Consider the following 27699-nt stretch of genomic DNA (forward strand, 5'->3'; position numbering starts at 1 on the left):
TCTTGTTTTTTATTTGCCAAAATAAAGATAAATGTTGGCAGAACTTGATTTGGAACCAATCTTGCCCTCTCTGGCATAAACTCAAGTTGGAAATAGTATATTATTATAACTCTTTATATATTGTAGAATTCTATTTGTTAGGATTTTATTTTGATTTTTTTGCATCTAGATTGTAACTGAATGGTCTCTGGTTGCTTTATTTTTGTAATAACTTTCAGTTGTTATAAAGGAAATTAAGTAAATAAAATGGAAGTGGTAACTTCACCTACTTTTGCTGAGAATGAAAAAGAAAGTCAGGGCGGCGCCTGTGGCTCAAGGAGTAGGGCGCCGATCCCATATGCCGGAGGTGGCAGCTTCAAACCCAGCCCCAGCCAAAAATCACAAAAAAAAAAAAAAAAGAAAGAAAAAGAAAGTCAGCAAATGGTTTTCTTTTCTTTTCTTTTTTTTTTTTTTTTTTGTGATTTTTGGCCGGGGCTGGGTTTGAACCCGCCACCTCCAGCATATGGGACCGGTGCCCTACTCCTTGAGCCACAGGCGCCGCCCGCAGCAAATGGTTTTCAAGAGAAATAAATTCCCTGTCATCAGCCTCAGTGTGCACACTAAAATCAACACCACAAAGTCCCAAATCTGCAGATGATGGCATGGATGTGGAGAGAAGGGAACATTTTTGCACTGCTGGTGGGACTGCAAACTAATATAACTGCTATGGAAAGAAGTATGGAGACTGTTAAAAAGAACTAAAAGTTAACCTTCCATTTGATCCTGCAATCCCATTACTAGGTATACACCGAGAAGAAAAAAAATCATTTTACCACTAGGACATCTGCACCAGAATGTTAGTGTAGCTGAATTCATGATTGCCAAGACATAGAATCAACCCAAGTGTCCACCAACCCATGAATGGATTAACAAACTGTGGTATATGTACATACACCATGGAGTACTATTCAGCCACAGGAAAAGATGGCGACTACATCTTTTGTGTTTACCCGGATGGAGCTGAAACACATTCTTCTAAGTAAAGTATCTCAAGAAAGGAAAAAGTATCCAATATACTCACTACTAATATGAAGCCAATATATAAACAACTACACATGCACGCAAAAGAAAAAAACACAAATATAGTCTAGGGAGGGGGAAGGGAGAGGAAAGGGGGGAGGACGGAGGGTGATTGGGGGGGATTTCACCTAAAATGCACAATGTATGGGTGTTTAGCATGCTCTCCTGGGTGAAGGGCTCAACAACAACTTGAACTTTACCTTAGAATTGAAAGCAATGTAACCTAAACATTTGTACCCTCATACTAATCTGAAATTGAAAAAAAAAAAAAAAAAAAAAAAAATCAACCAATCAGCAGATTCCAACTCCCTATCTCCCATTACACTGCTCCCAAACACGTTTTCTAGTAAAAAATGGTAATATCCAATGTGAAATTATGAGTGGGTTAGGGGAGAAGAGACTTTATACCCTGTTTTCCCCAAAATAAGACATCCTCCAAAAATAAGACCTACTTACAGGAAAGATAAGACATCCCCTGAAAATAAGACCTAGCGTATGTTCGGGAGCACACCTTAAAATAAGACACTGTCTTATTTTCTGGGTAACAGGGTAGTAATAGCTTAATTAGAATTGACTGTTTAAAAAAACTTTCTTAGCTGGGCGTTGTGGCGGGCGCCTGTAGTCCCAGCTGCTCCGGAGGCTGAGGCAAGAGAATTGCGGAAGCCCAAGAGTTAGAGGTTGCTGTGAGCCGTGTGACGCCACGGCACTCTACCGGAGGGTGGTACAGTGAGACTCTGTCTCTACAAAAAAAAAAAAAAAAAAAAAAAAACTTTCTTACGCAAGTGCTTCCATAAGTGATGAGAAGAAATATGTAATCATTAGGTCCCAAGGGCTTAATTTGAAACCAGTCACCACAATCCCAACATCGGGTTGAGAACTTTGTGGTTCTCAATTAAAAAATAAAAAAGTTTTCAGGCGGCGTCTGTGGTTCAAGGAGTAGGGCACTGGCCCCATTTACTGGAGGTGGTGGGTCCAAACCCAGCCCCAGCCAAAAACTACAATAACCGTAACAACAACAAAAAAAGAATTTCATTTTGGCTCGGCGCCTAAGGTACTAGCCACATACACCAGAGCTGCTGGGTTCGTATTCAGCCTGGGCCTGCCAAACAACAATGACAACTACAACCAAAAAATAGCTGGGCGTTGTGGCGGGCGCCTGTAAGTCCCAGATACTTGGGAGACTGAGGCAAGAGAATTGCTTAAGCCCAGGAGTTGGAGTTTGCTGTGAGCTGTGATGCCATGGCACTCTGCCCAGGGAGACAGCTTGAGATTCTGTCTCAAAAAAAAAAAAAAAGTTTTCAATTAACAAAACAATATTGAGGGGCTACCCAAGTAATGAAAATTCACAGGGAATTTACGGAAATATAGTAGTTGCTCCTAAAAAGCTCAATACCCCTTGCCCCCAATACATGAGAGATGGTATTCAGTTTCAAAAAGCTTCTGTGCAAAAATCTGCTTTGCCTCTGCCATCCATTCCATTTCCAATTCATAATTATTTCCCCAGTTTATCTGTTTCTAATAATCACCCCCAAAAGACTCACAGTAAGTCTAACAATACTGAAATTAAACTCACATAACTTCCAAAGTAAAAAATACACTAAAAACATTAAGTCAAATAATTACTGTCCATGACTCTTGAAAAACTCTTTTTAAACACAATGTTAAACCTTATAATAAAATCTATACATAACCACACACAGGGTTGAATTGAGAAAGGGAACAGAGATATACTAGATACAAAGAAAAGGCAAGCTTTCTGTATAATCTGTAGAAATAAATTATTTATCATTCTTTTTTCTTTTGGGGGGACAGAGTCTTACTCTGTTGCCCTGGGTAGAGTGCTATGGTGGTGTCACAGCTCACAGCAACCTCAAACTCTTGAGCTCAAGTGATCCTCTTGCCTCAGTCTCCCAAGTAGCTGGGGCTACAGCTGCCCACCAAAATAGCTACCAATTCCCTTCTATTTTTAGAGATGGGGTCTCGCTCTTGCTCAGGCTGGTCTCAAACTCCTGAGCTCAAGTGATCCCCCTGCCTCAGCCTCCCAGAGTGCTAAGATTATAGGTGTAAGCCACCTGCACCTGGCCCCACGTATCACTCTTATGCACTGGTGGTAGGAAAAGTGCAGCAAATGAAGGACAACTAAGTACAAGTAGTCCCCGGGTTATAAATGAGATAGCTCTATAGGTTTGTTCTTAAGATGAATTTCTATGTAAGCTGGAAAAGGTGCATTAACATATTACCTTCATTCATGAGTGCAATTGCCTGCATGTATTTACTCTTTGAACCAGTAATTGTACACCTAGGAATTTACACTGAAGACACACCTCCAATACAAAAACCCCATGTCTAAAAGCTCATTCATTCTTGTCTTATTTCTAATTGCAAAATATTGGAAATAACCTTAAATACATGCACACAGGAGATTAGCTGAATAAATTATGGTATACCCTCCACAATGAGTATTATGTAATCATAAAAATGGGAAAGATCTCTATGAAATGATATGTGTGATTTCCAGGATATCATTTATCCATATGTTAGTAAATGGAAAAAAAAAAAAAAGGAAACAAAAGAACATTTATAAGAAGTTCCTTAACATAAGGAGGAAGAGGAAGTAATGTAAATATGAATACATGCACATTATACATCATATTCCTGCTTTTTTCCACAAAAATAAACAAATGAAGGATAACAGGAAACTAATAAAATAGATAGGAATAGGTATAGGAGAGAGAGTGACCTTGTCTGAGTATACCTGCTTGTATACTCCTGGTTTTTAAAATCTTATTAATGTGTTGCATATTCAAAAACTAAAATTAAGTACACAAAGATGAAGGGGGAAACTTAAACGAATTAAAAATGAAAACAAACCTAATAGTATTCTAAATAAATAATATCCACGTGGGAGGAGAAAAAGATTAATCCAAATAACTTTTTAACATATATGTCCACAGTTTAAAAACAAAAAGAACTACAAAGTAATCTTAAACTCTATTTAACAGGTTTGTGGTTTGTAGTGGACATAAATGTAGCAATTCTAAAATTACTTTGTGTAGAATACAGGATTACCGGAAGAGAGAGGCTCCTCTTGGCCAATTACTGCACCAGGGCAGATACTTGCAGATTTCTTTTGGAGGCCACCTCATCCACTAAGGCTTGGTGCAGGATGCTCACTTTCCACTTACAACCCTCAAGGCTGGAAGTAAACCCAAGCAACGTGTAGATTCATCCAGTCTACTCTTTCATTTATACAAAAAAACAATTATTTGGGAAATGGGGGAGAGGACACCTACAAAGGTTGGCCCTACATAAGAATTGGAATTAGAATTGTGAAAAAGACAGGCAAGGTTCCTGCCCTCCCAGAGTTTATAGACACTAAACAAGAGAACAAACCACATCATTCTACATGGTGATAAGTGTTATCATAGTAATGAGAAAGAGAAGACAGGTGGGCAGAGGTAACCACTTTAGGCTAGTTGATTAGGGAACATCGCTCTGGGAAGGTGACACATGAAGTGACACCTGCAAGGTAATGAACCAGCTGGGTGAGGATCCAGCACTGTACTACAGTACGTGGGAAGACAAACTGCACCGACCGTGATGCAAGAAGGAACCTGGGCCGTTTAAAGAACAGAAAGCTCCCAAAGAGGCCTATGATTAAAAAAATAAAAAATGGGGCAACGCCTGCGGCTCTGTGGGTAGGGCGCCAGCCCCATATACTGAAGGTGGAGGGTTCAAACCTGGCCCTGGCTGAACTGCAACAACAACCAAAAAAATAGCTGGGCGTTGTGGCGGGCGCCTGTAGTCCCAGTTACTCAGGAGGCTGAGGCAAGAGAATCTCCTAAGCCCAGGAGTTGGAGGTTGCTGTGAGCTGTGTGATGCCACAGTACTCTACCGAGGGCAATAAAGTAAGACTCGGTCTCTACCAAAAAAAAAAAAAGTCATTGTAGCTGGAATGCAGAAATTGAGTTAGAGGCCAGGAGCTCACACCTGTAATCCTATTCCTTGGGGAGGCAGGAGGATCCCTTAAAATCAGATGACCAGCCTGAGCAAGAGCAGAGACCTCATCTCTACAAAAAACAAAAACAAACAAACAAAAATTAGCCAGCATGGTGGTACACACTTGTAGTCCCAGCTACTCAGGACACTGAGGCAGGAGGATTGCTTAAGCCCAGGAGTTTGAGGTTGCAGTGAGCAGAGTTGATGCCCATGCATGTTAGCCAGGAAGTCAGGGTAAGACCTTATCTCAAAACAAAAACAAAACAAAACAAAAATGAAGAGCAGAGTAACGCAAAATGGTGGGAAGGGAAAAAAGCAAGAGCCAGATCATACTGGATTTGTAAGGTGTGGTGATGATTTAGGATTTTATTCTCAATTCAGAGTTGTTGCTTTTTTTTTTTGGCCAAGGCTGGGTTTGAACCCACCACCTCTGGTATACGGAGCCAGCGCCCTGCTCCTTTGAGCCACAGGCGCCACCCTCTCAATTCAGAGTTTTAAATGGGGGCAGTGCCTGTGGCTCAGTGAGTAGGGTGCCAGCCCCGTATACCACGGGTGGCAGGTTCAAACCTGGCCCCAGCCAAACTGCAATAACAACAACAAAAAAAGAAAATAGCCGGGGGTTGTGGCGGGTGCCCATAGTCCCACCTACTCGGGAGGCTGAGGCAAGAGAATCTCCTAAACCCAAGAGCTGGAGGTTGCTGTGAGCTATGATGCCATGGCACTCTACCGAGGGCGACAAAGTAAGATTCTGTCCCTAAAAAAAAGAGAGTTTTAAATGGATTAAAAAGATTATTCCAGATGCTATTTGGAGAATGGAATCTAAAGGGGCAAGTGTGAAAGAGAGATTCCAGTTCAGATGCTTAAATATTGAGACCAGGCAAAATGGCAGGTTAGAATGGGGATGGTGGAGACAGAAAGAAGTCATTAGATTGGGGATAAAGTCAGTAAATGCAGTCAGCTTATATGCTGATGGATCAGATGTGCAGGGCAAAGAAAAGGCAGGAATCAAGCATGCCTCCCAGGTGTTGGTCTGGGCAGCTGAGCATCTCAGTTCATGGCATTGAGATGGTAAAGATGCAGGAAAGAGGGATGAGAGAAAGGGGATCATGAATCCAGGGTGCCGTTTTTCTGTTTACTTTTATAACTTACCAAAATAACCACATAAAAACACAAGTTTAGTATGAGAGAGAAGAGGAAACTGATTAGTTAGATTAGTTTTACTACTTGTAATTTTTAACCGAGCTTGAAGAGGCCAAGTATTCCCCAGGGTTACTAAGTGAACTAGTAGATGAGCCAGGCTGAAAGACAGACCTTGCTCATAGTTTATACTAAATTATTTTATCACCTGAGCAGAACATCTGTGGTTAATGGAATTTGGAATGACCTTTAGAAGATATTTTTTTTGGGAAAAGATGATTATGGGATTTTTAAAATTATTTATTTATTTGAGGCAGAGTCTCTTCCTCTGTCATGCTGGGTGGAGTGCTGTGGTGTCATAGCTCACGGCAACCCCACACTCCTGGGCTCAAGTGATGCTGTTGCCTCAGCCTCCCAAGTAGCTGGAACTACAAGTGCAGACCACAATACCCAGCTAGTTTTTCTATTTTCAGTAGAGACAAGGTCTGACTCTTGTTCAAACTCCTGAGCTTAGGCAATCTATGTGCCTCAGCCTCCCAGAGGTCTAGGATTATAGGCATGAACATGATGCCTGGATTGTTTTTTCCTAATAGCAATTCTTAATAAAAGTGAAACATGCAATTACAAGTTTACTTAGTAAAATATTAGAAAAAATTCAAGACAAAGAAAATTTCTGATTCAACCTAAGACTGCCAAATCACCATGTTTAATGTTAACAAAAATTTTCATGATAAAAATAACAAATTAGTAAGAATGGCTTTGGGCCACTTAGGTAAAAAGTTTGGGAAACTATCTTGGAGAAAAAGTAAAATTCATTAGATAATATTTTAATTTTCCCTATAATATTTATTAGCATGACAATTTTGATGCTGTTATCAACTACCTCTTTCCAAAGGATTGTGATGTCAATGAAAGCACAGATTTTTTCTATTTTTTCCACTGAAAGTCACTGCCCCATGGTAGACATCTGATAAATGTTTTTTCAAGGTTGAATTAATAAATGTGGAGTGAGGTTTTATTGCAGCAGAACAGTCATCATAAGACTGCTTCCTACATGAAACTTCAAAAATTGGGAATACAATTTGGAAGCGCAATTCAGTGGAAGAAGTTAAGTCTGGAAAAGAAGATTCTTATGAGAGGTCTGGATGATGGTGTACCGCACAATCAGCACAAAAGAATAGAACCTTGTTAAATTTAAAACAGGCGCACCAGTCTCTCGCAACAGTGCTCCTGTGCTGACATGTGTGTGATTTCTCCCTCACATGCTCTTTCTGTCTCCAAGCCTATTACTTTATTTATTTTATTATTTTTTTTTTGCAGCTTTTGTCCGGGGCTGGGTTTGAACCCACCACCTCCGGCATATGGGGCCGGCACCCTACTCCACTGAGCCACGGGCACTGCCTATTTATTTTAAAAGTAATTCCCATACCACCTGGTTATCTGATTTGTCAAGCTCTCAGAAGTTACAGTTCTCAGAACTAGAATGGCTTCATAGGAGCAAGCTCACTAGTTGAAAGAGACAGTCTGGTAGCCAATATGCTGACAACCAGGAAAAAAAAAATAAAGCAGACACCCAAAAAAGCACAGGAATCTGATATCATGTGATCTCAATTCAAATATATCCAACCATACACACACACAAACATGCATATAAATATATATATATATATCCATCCCATGGAAGTTTTGCTATTTCAGAACACAGTCAATGATTTTCATAATGATGATACAATCGAGGAAGGTTTAATTTGTGTTCTACAGAGGCTGGGCATGGGGCTCATACCTGAATCCTAGCACTCTGGGAGGCCAAGGCAGGTGGATTGCCTGAGCTCATGCGTTCGAGACCAGCCTGAGCAAGAGCAAGACCCCATCTCTAAAAATAGCTAGGCGTTGTGGCAGGCACCCAGCCACTCCAGAGGCTGAAGCAAGAGAATTGCTAAAGCACAAGAGTTTGAGGTTGCTGTGAGCTATGATGCCACAGCACTCTACCAAGGGCAACAAAGTGAGACCCTGTCTCAAAAAAAAAAAAAAAAAATTGTGTTTTATAAAAAGCAATGAGAACCTATTTTGACTTTTATTAAATTCCATAAAATTGTAAATAAAAAAGGTTGGTCATTTTAGAAGACAAGTAATTAGCTGGAAAATTTGTTATAATTGTAGCAGGTGGCTACAGCTACTTTCTTTGGGTTTTGTTTTGAGGGTCTATTATGTGCCAGGTCCCATACTAAGTCCTTAATGTAAATGGTTATTCTGTGAATCCTCTCGTCAAATCTGTAACGAAACTATAAGCATTCCAGTCTTCCAGATTAGGGAACTGAAGTTTAAGAGGATAAATATACATCTCTCTTCCAAATCAGAGAGATAGAAAGTGGTGCTAGGGGCCAGGACATGGTGGCTCATGCCTATAACTTGGTGCTCATCCCAGTACTTTGGGAGGCTGAGGCAGAAGGATCACTTGAGTCCAGGAACTCGAAGCTATACCGAGCTATGATAAGGCTACTGCAATCCAGCCTGGATGAAAAAGTGAGACCCCATCCCCTCCAGAAAAAAAAAAAAAGTGGTGATGGAATTCAAACTCAGGTGTATGACTGCAAATCATATACTCTTTCCATTATAGTGAGCTGCCTCCACAACACTGTTAAAGTCAGAGAAATGAATGAAGTATTAGGCATACTTTGTGAGAAAATGTGGCTTCTTATAGGACAGCAGAATTCCCCATGACCCCCTAAAGTCATGAACCTAGAATCCAAAACTACATTTGCCACCCATGTTTACTCTCTTTTCCTTCTGGAGGCTTCAAAATATTGACACTTATTGACAAAGACTTCAACAATATCTATTATGTATTCACTATGTAGTAACTTTCAAATATATTCTCTGCCTTTTTTTCTTTAAGCAATGAAAGATAAAGCACCATTCCATTATGAAGCAAGAAATGTGAACATTCAAATGAGTATGGGCAATATGGATGAAAGTAAGACAAACTGGTGAGAAAAATATCAACATTTAAATGTCTCGACTGAAAATTCAAAATCAACTTTTGCCAGAGTGCTATCATTAAAATGGCACTACTTTATTTTCTTAAAGTTCCATATTAGAATAAGACGGTTTTCAAAAATATTTCTACGGTAAGAAGTAATAGAGTATTTCAGGTAAGAGATATATATTCTTCTCCTATAACATAAGAAATCATATCACTAAATAGGACTAGCTAATATTTTATTTTATTTTCTACTTATATAAAACTCCAACTTACCATATCTGTGCTAAAACAGGTTGAGGTAACCCAGATTGAAAAAAAAAGTTTCTAGCTTGATCACCTGTAAATTAAATGGAAGAAGTTTCAGAAAAAAAAATAGCTGACAGAAATCCTAGAGCAAAATTACAGAACTAAGAAAGAGGCTGGTATCCCTATAAATACTGGATTGAATATATGATAAAAGTCAACTGGTAAGCCTATAAACATTATTAAAAGGAATCCATCAGCCCTGACTTTAGAATGCTTTTAAAACTTACCACAAAAAGTGTCTTCCATTTGCTGGGATAGACTGCCCACCTGAATTAATATGTTATTAACTAAGATGTTAACAGCTACCTATGTGCCACAGCACATTTACAGGACTCCTCGGAAAACTGATGACCCACACCTCTCCTTTGTAAAACTTTAAAAAAAACCCAAAAGGTGATTGCCATGCCCCATACTTAAACTCTAAATTCTGGGTGCTTCTGATATATTTATGGAGAATAATTAACGATGATTTTAAAAGAAGCGCCTCAATGATGAAGAATTAGTAAATTAAAGAGGACTATGACACAAACACATGCAGAAATAGTTCCCCAGGAAATCTATATGTTATTTTTCTTAAAGTGGATTCCTAAGGAGTGAAGTACAAACGGGGAACTGTACGGAGACAACAATGCAAACAATCCTTTTTTTAAAGTGCTCAGAATCTTTTAATTTACTAACTAGTTTCTCAAATAGGCTTAAGACTAGAATTAAGCAAATATTTAGCTCAAGGGTCACTGTCTAATCCTACATTACCTAAAGAGCGTAGTCCTTTAATCTTAACCAACTCCCAACAACCATATGCCCCAAACAAGTGGCCTGACATGCACTACGGATTGTAAACAAGCTATGACCACATTTCATGAAGACCAGTTATAAAAATACAGGCTCGAGGTTAAGGCAAAACCAGTAAAGTATTTCCATGGTCATATGCACCCACCGGAACTTTGCATAATAGATTTTCCACAGATATATGCACTACTGATAAGTACAAATGTAAAAATACTGACTCCAATTACCAGTAATAAATCCAGATATTGGCTTTAAACTATGGAACTGCTGATCATGCTTCGCTCTTTCCTCTACAGTTATGGCCCAGATATCCAGGCTGCCTATAATCCAAAGAAAAAACAAATTACTCAGCAAGAAAAGGAAAACAAAGTGGTCTCATACACTATTTCTGTAGCACTTTAAGATTCTGTACATGTGTTATACATCATTTGATAAATTAACATCTGTTTTTCCTTGGAAATTATGTATATAAAATTAGACAAGAGTGAAAAAAGACAGAGAGGAAGGAACAAATTCCTCTTTCAGAAACTTGCCCTACAATCCTATAGGTAGCAGGATTATATGAAGACATATGAGTTAATAATTTACTTACATAAACTTAAGCAAAAGACTAAAACATAAACTTAAAAGTGTACTCTTAGGTGCCTTAAATGCCACAGATGAAAGTTATGAAAGAAGCTGAGCCTTCCAATTAGTAATCTGTGTGATTCCATGATTGCATGTCAGTTTCAGCTCTTAGACTGACCAAATGTCCACTGGAGACTGAGACTTTACTTATTTTAGTCCTAGGTCTCCTCAAACCAGTTCACTAAGATAAGTCTAAATTACAGACATGAAAAGCTTTCAAATGTTCAAACACCTTCCAAAAAGATGGTAACACACGATACGTGTGTTTCACACCAAATGTGCATGTGCTCAGCACAAAAGAAAAATGTCTCAACACTGCATTGCCCTTCTGTATGACATGAACAGGTATAATGGGAAACCCTCAGTCATAGTAAACATACAGAAATATTTACTATAGGGATAAAGTGGTGCTAGAGGCAAATGGGACTCCCTCTCCCCCATACACGCCTTAAAGTCCTGCAACCTCTAGAAGGGATTTTCATTGCCTTGTCAGAATTCGTCGCTGCAAATGTAAAAGGAAAGGAAAGAAAAAACAAAAGCCCAAATTCATTTAGGAATTAAAAGGAGGGGAACAAAAAAAACCTCCCCAAACAAAAACAGAATAACGATTTTTTTTTTTTTTTTTGCAGTTTGGCCAGGGCTGGGTTTGAACTTGCCACCCTCGGTATATGGGGCCGGCACCCTACTCACTGAGCCACAGGTGCCGCCCCAGAATAACAATTTTTAAAAGTCTGCAGATCTCTGCATTGGATCCTAGAGATCTTTACAGATGCAATCAGAGGAGGGTGCTTTGTGCCTCCCAACACTCTTCAGGACGACTAGATTACACAACTGCTGAGAATAATCAGTAAATATGCTATGCTTTCGTTTGTTAAAAAATACTTGACTTGGCCAGTAAGTAAGTAACAATTGTCTAGTAAGGTTAGGAAAAATTACTTGAAGAACACATTTTACACAGAGTGATGTTTCAAACAGATAAACTAAAGTAAAAATAAAAAAAAAAATCCAACAAAATAATGGCATGCTTCAAAATCTGGGCTTTGAAAAAATATAAATGACTCAGTCATTTCAACAAATAAAATTGCAAAGAAAATAAGGGAAATGGGGGAGGGTACCCTAAGAGGACTTAGGAGACATAGAAATGAATTGCAATGTATAACTCTCATTTTGATGCAATCTGAACAAACTGTGACAAAAAATTTCTAAAGACTATCAGTGAATTTCTTAAGAGACAGAATCTCATTTTGTTGCCCTTGGTAGAGTGCCGTGGCATCACAGCTCACCGCAACCTCCAACTCCTGGGCTTAGGCGATTCTTTTGCCTCAGCCTCCCAATTAGCTGGGACTACAGGCACCCGCCACAACGCCTGGCTATTTTTTTGTTGCAGTTTGGCAGGGGCCAGGTTCGAACCTGCCACCCTAGGTATATGTGGCTGGCCCCCTACTCACTGAACCACAGGCACCGCCCATGGCTATCAGTGAATTTTAACATGAACTAGATATACTAAAAGTTTTAGAGGTTTGATAATAGTACTGTGGTTATCTTTAAATGAGTTATCTCTTAGATATACATACTAAAATATTTATGGATAAAATAATAAGATGACTGGGAGATGCTTCAAAAGAATCTAGATGAAACAGGGTTGGCCATGAGTTCATACTGAAACTATATAATGGAGTACATGAGAATTGATAATATCATTCCCTTTACATTTTTATTTGCAATTTGCTATATTATCAAGTTTTTAAAATCTGGTCCCAAAGTACATTAAAAAGGTGAAATTTCTGAAAACTTACCACCAAAAGGTGTTGGAAACTGAGCCATGGTTCTGTTACTTTTACCTTGCTAATTGATGCCTGCAATTGAAATGCAACATTTAAGTTTATGAAAACTTCACTCCTGTATACTTATCAACACACTAGCATACTATCTTTAATTATCAGAGAACTAATACTAGAGCTAGAGTACAGCTCTACAAATGAAAAGTTACAATTAAGGGGTTCATTGATTTATTCATTCCCTGTATGGTTTTTAGTGCCAAATATAATGATGGGCACTGAGGAATGCGGATGAAAGACTAGCAACAAGAAGCTCCAGTTTGCTGAGTGATTAGCTGCGGCCTGCCTCCTTACTACACCATCAATACTGTAACTGTTACGTTTTAAATACAGTTGTCCCCTGGTACTCTGGGGGATTGGTTCTAGGACCTTCCGTAGCTATAAAAATCTGAGGAGGCTTAAGTCCCTGATTTAAAATAATAATATAGTATTTGCATTATCAACTAGGTACATTCTCGTATATTTCAAATCATCATAATTGTATACTAGATTACTTATAATACCTAGTACAATGTAAATGCTATGAAAATAGTTGTTATATGTATTGTTTAGAGAATAATGTCAAGGAAAAAGACCTGTGTACTTAGTACAGATACAGTATTTTCCATCTTTGGTTGGGTGAATCCATGGTATAGACAACTTTACCTTTCTCCTAATCATCTCCTAATACATCAAGGGCATCTATTTGGTGTAGTTATAATAACTGCTTCTCTTCACTGAACACCTAGTATGCCATACACATGGCCCTAAGAGATACGTAACTATTATTACCATCCTATATTACAGATAAAGAAAATGAGAATCAAAAAGGGTAGGTGACTGGAGCAATATCACTCATTTGGTGACCACGTTGAGACTTGAGACAGGCAGCTAATTTCATGGCCTGTGTCCCCCTATGAAAAACACCATATGAATTGCTACTTAAAGACTGTGGAAAAGGCTATAAACAATGTATATTACACTAATATCTGCCCAGAACAGAAAACACAAATCTAATGCTCCAAAAATCTCCATCAGGTATTATTTATTCATGAACAGCCAATGTTAACAAAGTCAGTCCTCTTCCTCAACGTAAAAAAAAAAAATCCAAATTTAGTATTTTTCCTTATGTTCAATTTTAACAAATGAGTAAATGTACATGATTTAAACAGAATACTAAATACAGATTAAAATTTTTACATAAATTTAGATTTAAAGATAAGATAGTTTGTTTCTCTAATACACTTCAATTTCATCTTCTAATCTGTCCCTGGAATTTTTTCCATGTTTCCACTATCATGTTTTTAAATTTCTGGAAGTACTTTCTTGTTCTCAACTCTTTATTCCTAGTATTCTGTCCTTTTTTTTTAAATGGACGCCTCAACTTCGTCTGATTTTTTTTTTTTTTTTGACATTTTAGTTTTCTCCTGTTTCTTGCCTCTTTGGATTCCTCTAAGCTCCTTTTTGTTCGTTGGCTCATGGACTAGTTTGGGTGTCTCTCTTTGACTTGTGAGGCTTTCCTTATATATTCAGTGATCCCTGGGTGCTCCTTCATATTTAAGAGTGAGGCACCAAAAAATGACAGGCTGATGGGCTTCTCTGTGAGTTGCTTTCTCAGTGGAAGACCTCCAAATGTTCAGGATGCCAAGGGTTTTTTTCATTGTAGCTGTTCAGTTTTGCCCGAGACAAAAGAAAGCCTGGGTGAGATGAGAAAGGAACTCATTGTGGTGCTGGCTTGTGGAGCGCAGAAGGGAGGAGGAGGTGAGGGTCCTACACTTCAGCGTGCACACTCGTTGATGATCCCTTCATTTTCAGGACCGTGCCTCACGCTCTCGTCTGGAGAACCTACAGGTTCTGTGCTCCTTCATCTCCCCAGAAGAAAGGGGACTAACGTCGTCACCAATCTGCTGGAGGTTTAAGTCAGGATGACCCAAAAGATAGATCTGAGCATAGACTTTGAAAGAATTCCCATTTTGAGGTGCAACACTGATTTCTGCCTTTGGAAATGGATAGAGCCTCCAACCACGTGGAAGCCTCTCAAGATACCTGTGGGCCAGGGGACTTGTGGCTCCTGTGTATCAGCCTCTGTTGGCACTTGGGCGTAACTTCCTCTGTGAACTCAGTCACTACTCCTCCATTCACTTGCTATTTGGCAAAAAGTTAATTTCTTTAGTCATTGTCTCCTCTACTGTTATTTTTTTCCAGTTAACTGGAAGTCTGGAATCCAGTTTTGAAGTGGACTACTTCTCATAGCCAATTGCCCTCAGAAACTGCAGCTGATGTTCTTTCCCCACTATTTATCATCATTATGTAGGCAAGCTTGATAATTTTTTAAAAACTTTCAACGTGTTTTATCTCAATCATCATAAAATTCTTTTGAAACTGACATGTCATACAAATAACCATCTTTTCATTGAGCTTTTCAAAAATGGCAAATTCTGAATTTTAATAGCATAGTAAAACAAATAATATTATCTAAGATGAAAATACATTGTGTTCACAACTAATTCTTTACTATTTGTTGCAAAAAAAAAGTTATCAATTTCTCTTCTTACTAGCCAGGCATCGGAGCAGGAGCCTATAGTCCCAGCTACTTGAGAGGCTAAAAGGATCTCTTGAGCCCAAAAGTTTGAGGTTGCTATAAGCTATGGCGCCATGGCACTGGGTGGGGGGGTGGGGGGAGTAATTAAGTAAGATAAAACAACAGTAGTCAAAAACTTTTGGTATTGTTTTAAAGATAGATCAATGAAACAGAAAAGAAGAGTTTAGAAACAGACTGACACCTTTGATTTTTGGCAAAGTTGCAAACAGAAATCACTAGAGGGGGGAAAAAATCTTTTCAACAAATGATGCTAGATCAGCTGCATATGTAGGTAGGGAAAAACATTAGAGTGAATCTTAATTTACATAATTCACAAATACTAATTCAAACTGGACCAGGGTTCTAAACATAAAACCATATATGCTTTATTTATTTATTTATTTTTTTAGAGACAGAGTCTCACTTTGTCGCCCTTGGTAGAGTGCTGTAGCATCACAGCTCACAGCAACCTCCAGCTCTTGGGCATAGGTGATTCTCTTGCCTCAGCCTCCTGAGTAGCTGAGTCTACAGGCGCTCACAACAATGCCCGGCTATTTTTTGTTGCAGTTTGGCCAGGGCAGGGTTCGGCTTCCGAGGCCGGCACCCTATTCACTGAGCCACAGGCGCGGCCCCATATATGCTTTAGTTAAAAATTTTAAAGAATTGGGGAGTATCTTCTTGGGAGACCTTGGGCTAGACAATTACTGAAAAAAACAGAGAAGCATGATGTAGAAAAAAATAACGTAAAATGGGCTTCATCAAAGTAAAAAAAAGCAACTCTTCAAAGATATCATTGGGTGGGTGCAGTGGCTTATGCCTGCAGTCCTACCACTCTGGGAGGCCACAGCTAAAGGATTACCCTGAGCAACATAATGACATCCCATTGCCATAAGAAAAAGAAAATTTAAATTAGCTGGGTGTGGTGGTGCATGTACTTGGGAGTCTGAGGCAGGAGATCACTTGAGCCCAGGATTATGAGGTTGCAGTGAGGTATGATGACACCAGAGCACTCTAGCCTGGGAGAAACAAACAAAAAGTTATCATTAAGAAAACTAAAAGAAAAAAAGAAAAAAAAAAAAAACAACTAAAAGAGCAAGTCAGAGACTGGGAGAAAGCGCTTGCAATATATACATAAGACAAAGAACTTGTATCCACAATTTATAAAGAACTCTTACAACCTAAAAGTATGACAACTATGTGAGGAAATGGCTAAGAAATATAAGCAGACACTTTACAAAGTAACTTCTGGAAATGGGCTATAAGTACATGAAGCAATGTTCACCATCATTAATCATCAGGGAAATACAAACTAAAATCATAATGGTATGCCACTACATTTCCACTCGAATGGCTAACATGAAAAGAATGTCCCTACCTAGAGACAAAAAGCGTGTGAGCAGGCCAGGTGCTCACATACTGCCTGTGGGAACTTTGGAAAATCCAGTTTTGTTTTGGAGACAGTCTCACTTTGACACCCTTGGTAGAATGCCAAGATGTCATAGCTCACAGCAACCTCCAATTCCTGGCTCAAGTGATCCTCTTGCCTCAGCCTCCTAAGAAGCTGGGAGTACAGGCGCCCACCACAACACTAGGCTACTTTTAGAGACAGGGTCTCACTCTTGCTCAGACTGGTCTCACCTCCCAGAGTGCTAGGATTACAGGCGTGAGCCACCACACCGGGTCCCAGAAATCCAGTTTCTTAAAAAGTTACACAGCTAGGGCAGCGCCTGTGGCTCAAGGAGTAGGGTGCCGGCTCCATATACTGGAGGTGACGGGTTCAAAACCAGCCCTGGCCAAAAACTGTAACAACAACAACAAAAATTATACAGCTACCATTCTAATTCTAGGTATTTATCGAAGAGAAATGAAAATTTATGCCCACACAGTATTTCTACACAAATTGTTTATATCAATATTTGGCTCTTGGCTTGGCGCCTGTGGCTCAAGCAGCTAAGGCACCAGCCACATACACCTGAGCTGGTGGGTTCGAATCCAGCCAGGGGCCTGCCAAACAACAATGATGGCTGCAACCAAAGAATAGCCGGGCATTGTGGCGGGTGCCTGTAGGCCCAGCTACTTGAGAGGTGGAGGCAGGAGACTGGCTTGAACCCAGGAGTTGTAGGTTGCTGTGAGCTGGGATGCCACAGCACTCTGCCCATGGTGACAGCCTGAGGCTCTGTATCAAAAAAAAAAAAATATTTGGCTCTTATATATTTTCAAGAGCCAAAAACTGGAAGTGAAATGCCAATCACGTAATGAACGAACAAACTGTCATTTATTCATACAATGAAATACTACTTTGCAATTTTGTTATTTTTTTTTTAAATCATTCATCTTTTGTAACTTCAGTTTTCTGCTGTTTATTTTATTTATTTATTTTGTGGTTTTTGGCCGGGGCTGGGTTTGAACCCGCCACCTCCGGCATATGGGACCAGCGCCCTACCCCTTTGAGCCACAGGTGCTGCCCTACTTTGCAATTTTGTTAAGAAACATGTTTAAAACGTACTTTATCTGTGATTCCATTCTCACAAATTCTGGAAAATTTAACTAATCTACAATGATGGAAATCCCATCAGCAGCTGACTGCAGATAGAAAAGATAAAGAGAAACACAAGGAAATCTGGGGGGGGAATGGAAGCATTTGCTGTAGGAAGACACCTGAAATGTAGGAGACACCTTAAAAGAAATACCTTGGTAATAAGGGCATGGGGAAGAGACTGGTCTCGTTCAAGAGCATGAGAGCACCGACATTATTGCATAGCAGTCTCCACACCTGTGGTGTATCACTGCCATAAATAGCCACGGGACAAGTTAGTCTGGCTCTGGCTACTCCTATCAAGACTGACTGCTGGGGCCATGCCTGTGGCTCAAAGAAGTAGGGCACCAGCCCCATATGCCGGAGGTGGTGGGTTCAAAGCCAGCCCCAGCCAAAAACTGCAAAAAAAAAAGAAAGACTGCTGCACTGTTGAGGCGTTCTGGCGTCTCTGACCTGACCGAGACAATAGGCTCCACCTGATGGGGAGCCTTACCAGATTGAGACAATGGGCTCCCCAGCATTTAGGGGAAGCCATTCCCCCAGTGAGCATGTAGCTTGTACAGCGGTCCGCACCCTGACAGTTTCATGGGTTGGGGCCAGCGGTCTGGGGTCCTGGCTCCCACAATTTGCTCTCTTTGGAATCGTGACAGTTTCACTGGAATATGCTTATGTCAAAAGTGACCAAACTCTAGACTTTAAATATATGCAGTTTTGGCCAGTGAAGTGGCTGACACCTGGATCCCACTTTGAGGCAAGACAATCTCTTGAGGTCAGGAAATTTTTTTTTTTTTTTTTTTTAGAGACAGAGTTGTACTTTGTTGCCCTCGGTACAGTGCCGTAGCGTCACAGCTCACAGCAACCTCCAGCTCCTGGGCTTAGGAAATTCTTTTGCCTCAGCCTCCTGAGCAGCTGGGACTACATGAGCCCGCCACAACGCCAGGCTATTTTTTGTTGCAGTATGGCCAGGGCGGGTTTCGAACCCACCACCCTCAGTATATGGGGTTGGTGCCCTACTCACTGAGCCACAGGTGCCACCCCGAGGTCAGGAATTTGAGACCAGTCTGGGGAACATGGTACAACCCTGTCTGTATAAAAATTAAAATAACTACATAAAATAATAATTACATAATTATTAAAAATATATAGGTACACTGGGTGGCACCTGTGGCCTCAGCGGAGTAAGGCGCCAGCCCCATATGCTGGAGGTGGTGGGTTCAAACCCAGCCCCGGCCAAAAACTGCAAAAAAAAAATATATATATAGGTACACGGTTTAGTGCACTTCAATTATACTTAAATAAAGGTTAAAGAAGATCACAAGCCACAAAGAAAATACTAAGAATAACAGTCAAGAGTTTTCCATTCTTTTTTTTTTTTTTTTTTGTGGTTTTTGGCCGGGGCTAGGTTTGAACCCGCCACCTCTGGCATATGGGACCGGCGCCCTACTCCTTGAGCCACAGGCGCCGCCCAAGAGTTTTCCATTCTTAACAGTTTAATACAAATTGGAATATCTATGGTGGAATTCAGAGATCTCCTCTGAGAGAAGTAGCAATTCTGAAAACTCTCAACTAAGATTTTATTTAATTTTTTTAAATTTCAACCCTATGCGCAACTAAATTGAAAGGACAGAACAAATGATGGGCAATAAGCCTTTTGGGCTGGGTGCCCGAAGCTCAGTGGGTAGGGCACTGGCCACATACACAGGGGCTGGTGGGTTCAAACCTGGCCTGCTAAACAATGACAACTACAACAACAAAAAAATAGCTGGGCATTGTGTCAGGCACCTGTAGCCTCAGCTACTTGGGAGGCTGATGCAAGAGAATTGTTTAAGCCCAACAGTTGGAGGTTGCTGTGAGCTATGATGCCACAGTACTCTACTGAGGGTGACAAAGTGAGACTATCTCCAAAAAAAAAAAAGGCTTTTGAGGAACAATTATGTGGTAGATGTCAGAATGTAAATAGGAATCCTACATGATGCTATGTACTAAAGCCAACAAAGAAAATTTATTTATTTATTTATTATTTAAATAAATTTATTTATTTATTTATTATTATTTTTTGCAGTTTCTGGCTAGGGCTGGGTTTGAACCTGCCACCTCTGGCATATGGGGCTAGTGCCCTACTCCTTTGAGCCACAGGCGCTGCCCAAGAAAAATTTTTTTAATTTCTTTCTTTCTTTTTTTTTTTTTGAGACAGAGTCTCACTTTGTTGCCCTCAGTAGAGTGCTGTGGCATCACAGCTTAGAGCAACCTCCAGCTCTTGGGCTTAGGCGATTCTCTTGCCTCAGCCTCCCGAGTAGCTAGGATTACAGGTGCCCACCACAACACTTGTCTATTTTATTTCTATGTTTCTCTTGAGACAGAGCCTCAAGCTGTTGCCCTGAGTAGAGTGCTGTAGCATCACTGCTCACAGCGACCTTAACTCCTGGGCTCAAGTGATTCTCTTGCCTCAGCCTCCCAAGTAGCTGGCACTAGAGGCGCCCGCCACAATACCTGGCTATTTTTTGGTTGCAGCTGCCACTGTTGTTTGGCGGGCCTAGGCTGGATTTGAACCTGCCAGTTCAGGTGTATGTGGCTGGGGCCTTAGCTGTTTGACCCACAGGCGCCAAGCCAAGAAAATTTATTTTTTAAAAAGGATTTTTTCCTTTTCTAGGCAGAAGTGAGGACCAGTAGAACACAGTTTATGTTAAAACCAGAATTTGCAAATCACTAATTTTAAGTTCAACATGTCCAATGTGTTTTGTAATGAATGCCTTTTATTAAAGACACAAAGACCAGTGATTTTTCTAAATACATTGATGACCAAATTAACAAATGCATATAATAGCTATACTCAGATTTAAAATTTCATATTGCTGGGAGGCTCACTCATATAAGACTAGCACTCTGGTCTGAGGCAAGAGGATCACTTGAGGGCAAGAAGTTGAGACCAGCCTGAGCAGCAGAGGGAGATCCCATCTCCACAATAAATAGGAAAAATTATGGCAGGCATACTGGCTTGTAGTACTAACTAGACAGGAGGCTGAGACAGAAGGATCATGTAAGCCCAAGAGTTTTAAACACAGATCAAATTCTGAATATACACTAATGCAAGTAAGTGAGAAAAAGATGTGAGGGCCAGGTGCAGTGACTCACGCCTATAATACTAGCACTCTGGGAGGCCTAGGTGGGTGGACTGCCTGAGCTCCCAGGTTTGAGATCAACCTGAGCAAACGCCAAGACCCTGTCTCAAAAACACAACCAGGCATTGTGGCGGCCAACTATAGTCCCAGCTTCTTGGGAGGCTGAGGCAAGATAATTGCTTAAACCCAAGAGCTTAAGGTTGCTGTGAGCTGTGATGACAGAGCACTCTACCAAGGGTGACAAGTGATACTATGTCTCAAAAAAAAAAAGTGGGAATATCAAAGTATTCTTATATTCTTAAGTATCTGAATAAAATTCAAATACAACTGAAGAATGGATATAAAACTTCACAGATCTGTGTTTGATTTGTATGAGAAAAAAATATATATATCTGGAGGTAAGTTATAAAGGCCTATAAGAAGGCTTTTACAAAAAATATTAAAACCATTTTCATTGTCATCACACTGAACAAAAATATATAATTCAAATGAAACACAAATTTAGAATTATAGGAGGAACGTAATCTTCAGTGACTCTCTCTAATGGAAGAATATTTGACTAGACTTTCTGTTTAAAGTTAGGGAGCATAAATCTTTCAGATTTAGTAAAATTTTCAAATGTTAATAAGATCATTTAAAAAATGGTGGCTTTAACTTTCAAGTCAGAGCATTAGTGTATTAAATATCTTTCATAGTCTTTCCATTTATGATCAGATTATCATCTCTGTTTAGAGCATACTTGAAAAGAACCCTTTTTAGCTTTTCTAGGTCTTATTTAACTTAGAAAAAGTTTTTATTTCCATGAAAAATACACTATATATTTTTATTTTATTTTATTTATTTATTTTTTGAGACAGAGTTTCACTTTGTCACCCCTGGTAGAGTGCCGTAGCATGATAGCTCACAGCAACCTCAAACTCTTGGGCTTAAGTGATTCTCCTGCCTCAGCCTCCCAAGCGGCTGGAACTATGGAAGGATGGAACTAGCACAATGCCCAGCTATTTTCAGAGATGAGGTCTCACTTTGTCTGAGGCTGCTCTCAAACCTGTGAGCTCAGGCAATCCACCCAGCCTCCCAAGTGCTGGAATTACAGGCATCAATCACCACACTGGACACAACAAAGCTGGTTTGTTGATCTAATATACAAACAATGGGCTGGTTTCAGTGATTTTTATCTCCCCTTTAAAGGATTTTATGATTACCCCCAAAGCTGATTTCTAGGTCCTTATCTCATTCAAAGGACAACTTAAAGTTCTAGTCCCAGAATTTGAGATAATGGTCTACATTATGCCAAAACAATGGAGTCAGCTTTGGTGAGGATTTAGTGGCACATTCTTGCTATTAAGGAGTTTATAACTAAAAAGGCAATGGAGACTACACATTGTGTGTGTGTGGTAAGAGAGGGAGGGGAAAGGACAGAGATATAAAAGCACCCAATAACAACAAAATCTTCAAGCACTTACTATAATAGTGCACCTGACCTATAATAGCTAATTCAATCCTATTAACCACCATATGGGTTAACATAGTATTCCATCTTACAAATGTGGAAACTAAGGCAGTTTACATAGTTATTAAATGATGGAAGAGGGAGTCAATCTGTTTTCAGTACCCATGATCATAACCTTATACTTTCAGGAAAGTTTAGTCTCATAAATAAACCAGGTGGAGCTGGGGGCTAGAGGTTACTGCTACATGCAATAAAGACACTGGAAACAAAAAGAAGGACCAAAAGGAAACCAAAATATAATTTTAAGTGTCATAGAAGACCACAAGAAAAAAAAAAAAAAGAACACCAGAATGGGGGAAATAAGATTAAGAGAATATTGAAATGTAAGCCTTAAGAGCTGCTATTTCTTGCACAATAAAAGGAAAGCTTCTTGAAGCATAAATATCATATGAAAGCTGGAAATCAGATATTTCTACAAATCTAAAGAAATCCTAGAGCAGTTTAAAAAAAAATAATTGAAGTCCGGGCCTAGAGGCTCACGCCTGTAATCCTAGCACTTGGGAGGCTGAGGCGGGTGGATAGCCTGAGCTCACAGGTTGGAGACCAGCCTAAGCCAGAGTGAGACCTCGTCTCTAAAAATAACCGGGCTTTATGATGGGTGCCTATAGTCCCAGCTACTTAGGAGGCTGAGGCAAGAGAATCACTAGAGCCCTAGAGTTTTAGGTTGCTGTGAGCTATGACACCAGAGCACTCTACCGAGGGTGACAAAATGAGACTCTGTCTCAAACAAACAAACAACAAAAAAAATAGTGATGGCAGATCTACTTCTATGATAGGATTTCAACAGCATAAGAGAATAAGGTAGGTCCCCTAAACTGAAACCAAACAGAAATGCAGAAACCTACCTAGAGAAAAGCAAGGAAAAGCCTCCTTCTCTCCAAGTGTCTGGCCCGACTGCCTGGGAAGCAGGGAAGCAGGACTGTTACCCCAAGAGTGCAGAAAAAGCAGCAGCGAGAGGAGGCAAAACTTCTGGTGTAAAGGTCTGGAGACAACACAGAGGAGGCGGTAACCATTACCATTTACTGTGCCTTCCTTCTGGAACATTCCTAGTTTCTAGTATTCTAACCTTTAATGAAAAGGGTTATAGATGACCTCTGTGTTAAATTTAGACAACTGAAAAAACAGAAGGGGGGAAAATCCATGATTTTAATAAAGGCAACCTTTATTAACAGCTTAGTATTGATATTTCCTTTTTATCTTTTGCCAAAGAATAAATATCAGTGGTTTACTTCTTTTGCATACTTCACATAATAATATATGCTTCTGGCAAATTTTTAAAACCTTTCACAGACATGTTGCTGGATTTAGATATTAATGTTTAGACTGAGGCAAATACTCTTATATTTACATACCAAAAAGAAAAAAAAAACACAGAGACTAAATATTGAGCAATGAAGAAATAGGTAAACAGGCTCAGTGCCTATGGCTCAAGCGGCTAAGGCGCCAGCCACATACACCCTGAGCTGGCGGGTTCGAATCTAGCCTGGGCCCGCCAAACAACAATGACAGCTGCAACCAAAAAACAGCCGGGCTTTGTGGCAGGTGCCTGTAGTCCCAGCTACTGGGGAGGCAGAAGCAGAAGAATTGCTTGAGCCCAGGAGTTGGAGGTTACTGTGAGCTGTGATGCCACAACACTCTACCTAGGGGGACAGCTTGAGGCTCTGTCTCAAAAAAGAAAAGAAAAGAAAGAAACAGGTAAACAGTTTTCTTAAGTTTGGATAATTTAAACTTTTTAAACTAAAACTAGACTATGTTAGAGAAGTCTTTTTTTTTTTTTTTTTTTGTAGAGACAGAGTCTCACTTTATGGCCCTCGGTAGAGTGCTGTGGCCTCACACAGCTCACAGCAACCTCCAACTCCTGGGCTTAAGTGATTCTCTTGCCTCAGCCTCCCGAGTAGCTGGGACTACAGGCACCCGCCACAACGCCTGGCTATTTTTTGGTTGCAGTTTGGCCGGGGCCGGGTTTGAACCCGCCACCCTCGGTATATGGGACCGGCGCCCTACCGACTGAGCCACAGGCGCCGCCCTAGAGAAGTCTTTTATCTGTACTTTAGCTTCAGAATGAAAGGCTAATAATAGAAGTACAAAAGAATAAATCCTTAATTTTGATATTTACATTAAAATCCCAAATGTTGATATATTTACAGCAGAAGACCTCCAGAAATGTGTATTGTATAGAATGACCACCTCAAAACAGTATATATATTTTTTTGAGACACAGTTTCACTAAGTCACCCTCAGTAGAGTGCTGTAGCATCACAACTCACAGCAACCTCCAACTCTTGGGCCCAAATGCTTCTCTTTCCTCAGCCTCTCCCGTAGCTGGGACTACAGGTGCCTGCCACAGGCCCAGCTATTTTTGTTATTGTTGCACTGTCATTGTTGCTTTAGCTGGCCTGGGCTGGGTTCGAACCCACCAGCTTCGGTGTATGTGGCCAGCGCCCTACCCACTGAGCTATGGGCACTGCCAAAACAGTATTGATTAAAACATTACTTACATGATAAAATATTACATTGAAAGAGGCTTGTTATTTGATTTTCAATGTTTTGCTATCATAAATACTGGAAGATTATTCAGAAAATATGAAATAATTTCAAAAACAATCAAAATAAAAAACAAAATACATACAATTAGGAATTTTGGTTTCAAGCACATAAATACCAACTTGAGCAGGACTAAAATTTCTCCAGTCTAAATTACTGGCATAATTAAAAACTTTAAGCTGTACATCAAATCACTCAACTGCATAATTAGTTTTTAAAAACAAGCATGTGGGCGGCGCCTGTGGCTCAATGAGTAGGGCGCCAGCCCCATATACTGAGGGTGGTGGGTTCAAACCTAGCCCTGGCCAAACTGCAACAAAAAAATAGCCAGGTGTTGTGGCGGGCGCCTGTAGTCCCAGCTACGGGGGAGGCTGAGGTAAGAGAATCGCCTAAACCCAGGAGTTGGAGGTTTATCACACTCTACCGAGGGTGATAAAGTGAGACTGTCTCTAAAATAAATAAAAACAAGTATGTCAGGGCGGCACATGGGGCTCAGAGGGTAGGGCACCATCCCCATATACCCAGGGTGGCGGGTTCAAACTTAGCCCCAGCCAAACTGCAACAAAAAAATAGCCAGGTGTTGTGTGGGCGCCTATAGTCCCAGCTACTTGGGAGGCTGAGGCAAGAGAATCGCTTAAGCCCAATAGTTTGAGATTGCTGTGAGCTGTGACGCCAGGGTACTCTACTAAGGATGACATAGTGACACTCAGTCTCAAAAAAAAAAAAAAAAAGAATAAAAAGTTTTAAACATATATTTTGTTTTTCGCTTAATTAACCATTTCTCTTACAAAAATCTTACAATCCTCTCATTAATATATAAATAAGTAAACTGGGTCCTAACAATTAGCAAGCAAAGGTTACAGAAGGGGAGAGCAGGGGCCCAGCAGAAGATGCCACCTATGTTGCTGAAGTCACAAAGAACACCTAGTCTCAAGACTTAACAAGCTCTGTCGTCTTAAGCCCACTTTATGGTGTTCCTTCCCAACCTTCAAACTCATTTATTTCAAATAGATTTCCATGGTACTAAGGCAATATACTTACCTCTTATAAAGAAATATTTTAAAAATTTTCTTTCAAAGTTGTTCAAAAGGTTTAGTTTTAAAGAACCTATAGGATAGCAAAATATAGAATAGAAAATTAAAATTGATAGAAATTTAGAATCAATAAAACATTGAAGAGAAAGAAGTGTCTAAAAGTGCCCAAATGTGGGAGAACAGTAAAAATAAATGTCTATTTTTAAATGTCTTAAGTACATAAAAATATCCTCAATAACATAAAAAACTTATACTCTATAATGATAATGTCTGATATTTGAAAGTCGCGTGGGTCTAGTTTAAGGTATTATTCTATCTATATTTATTCTTGATCTAGAATAAACATTCAAAAAAATCACACACAAAAACTGGTCCCCACATATTTCCCTTTTGCATCTCTAAAAAGTCAAACTGAGGGCGGCGCCTGTGGCTCAAAGGAGTAGGGCACGGGCCCCATACACCGGAGGTGGCAAGTTCAAACCCAGCCCCAGCAAAAAAAAAAAAAGAAAGAAAAGAAAAGTCAAAATTGAAAAATGTTCTTAAAAATTCAAGGAAACTTTTTTCCTTATTTAAAAAGTCTGCAATAAATGACAACAAACTAGAAAAGTCTATAGCCCTGTTCTCCAAGTGACTCTCATACCACATTCCACTCTTGTGATAACTGTTTGAGCAGGAGATGAACCAAAAGCTGCAAGTTGCCCTGTCAGAGCACACATACAGGCAAGAGGTACACAAACCTCTTCTGAAACACAGAGAAAAGGTACTAAAAGCCAGACAATGAATGGACAAAGGAACTGACAAATCCCAAATATATACCCAACGTGATCAATGCCCTATTGTCACATCTTAAGTGCTGAGCTATAAATGTGTCTCCTACATGTGCTGCCATTTGAAGTAGAGAAAGATGACCTGAAGAAAATATGCGGCTTGCTCACAAGCAAGGTTTTTAAATTGCGTGAAGGGCAAAGAACCAGATAAAAAAAGAGAACTTTACTAAGACGGAAAAAATTTAAAGACATTATTGACATTCTGTCTGAAAAACTATAGTGATCATTCAAATTGTCCTCTAAACAGGGAACAGCATCCTTTCCAGAACTTTGTTCTTTTGGCAGGAGTAGTGGCAGAGGATGAGGGATGAGAATGGGACAGTGAGAAATTATCAGTGTCCAGTAATCACTGTCAGGTCCAGCTGTCAGCATGTCACCTGGCAACATTCACTGGCATTTCAGAGGGTTTGTCCATTCATTCCTCCTTACTTTCCACAAAGACAGATGTCAGAGTATCTAGCCTAGACAGTTCAATAAATAGATTTTAACCTTAGTCCTGAGTCATCCTCACTTTAGTATCTGTAATAGCAGAGAATTCCTCAGGGAGCAATTAAACCCCAAACAAGCTACAATACAAAAAAAGTGAAAGATGAGGGCTGGCAATGAGAGACACAGGAAAGGAGTTCCTGTTTAAGAGATAAATGGAAGTAATACTCCCCTCTATGAAGCTCTTATTTCTACTTATAAACCAAAATCTAACTGCAAAATAACATCTGAGAAGTCATTATGTATAGTTTATCTAATTTGTTTTGAAAAATCAAATTGCAAAACACTACGGCTGCAGATAGGAAAGCCATCCATAAAGCTTGAATAAAGTGAAGGACTTTATTT

At 39.8% G+C, this 27699-nt stretch overlaps 1 protein-coding gene across 10 annotated transcripts in view; it reads right to left on the minus strand.

Annotated features, from left to right (window-relative positions):
* Window positions 1–27699, minus strand: part of ITSN1 (intersectin 1) — a 235177-nt gene that overhangs the window by 160549 nt on the left and 46929 nt on the right. For 4 of the 10 annotated variants that reach the window (XM_053565715.1, XM_053565714.1, XM_053565706.1 and 1 more), the window contains 3 exons: window positions 12697–12756; window positions 10501–10593; window positions 9452–9515 (listed from right to left, as the gene is read on the minus strand). The exons of 1 other annotated variant lie outside the window; for it this stretch is intronic. In XM_053565715.1, the coding sequence (XP_053421690.1) occupies window positions 9452–9515; window positions 10501–10593; window positions 12697–12724 (185 nt within the window). In that variant the 5' untranslated portion in view covers window positions 12725–12756. Of the gene's footprint in view, window positions 1–5049; window positions 5130–9451; window positions 9516–10500; window positions 10594–12696; window positions 12757–14763; window positions 14801–16233; window positions 16298–23308; window positions 23446–26048; window positions 26115–27699 lie in introns of those variants that run through there. 5 more of the 10 variants (XM_053565707.1, XM_053565708.1, XM_053565711.1 and 2 more) reach the window with 5 other exon arrangements.

Source organism: Nycticebus coucang, chromosome 16 (assembly GCF_027406575.1).
Source record: "Nycticebus coucang isolate mNycCou1 chromosome 16, mNycCou1.pri, whole genome shotgun sequence".
In the NCBI taxonomy this organism is placed as follows: Eukaryota; Metazoa; Chordata; class Mammalia; order Primates; family Lorisidae; genus Nycticebus; species Nycticebus coucang.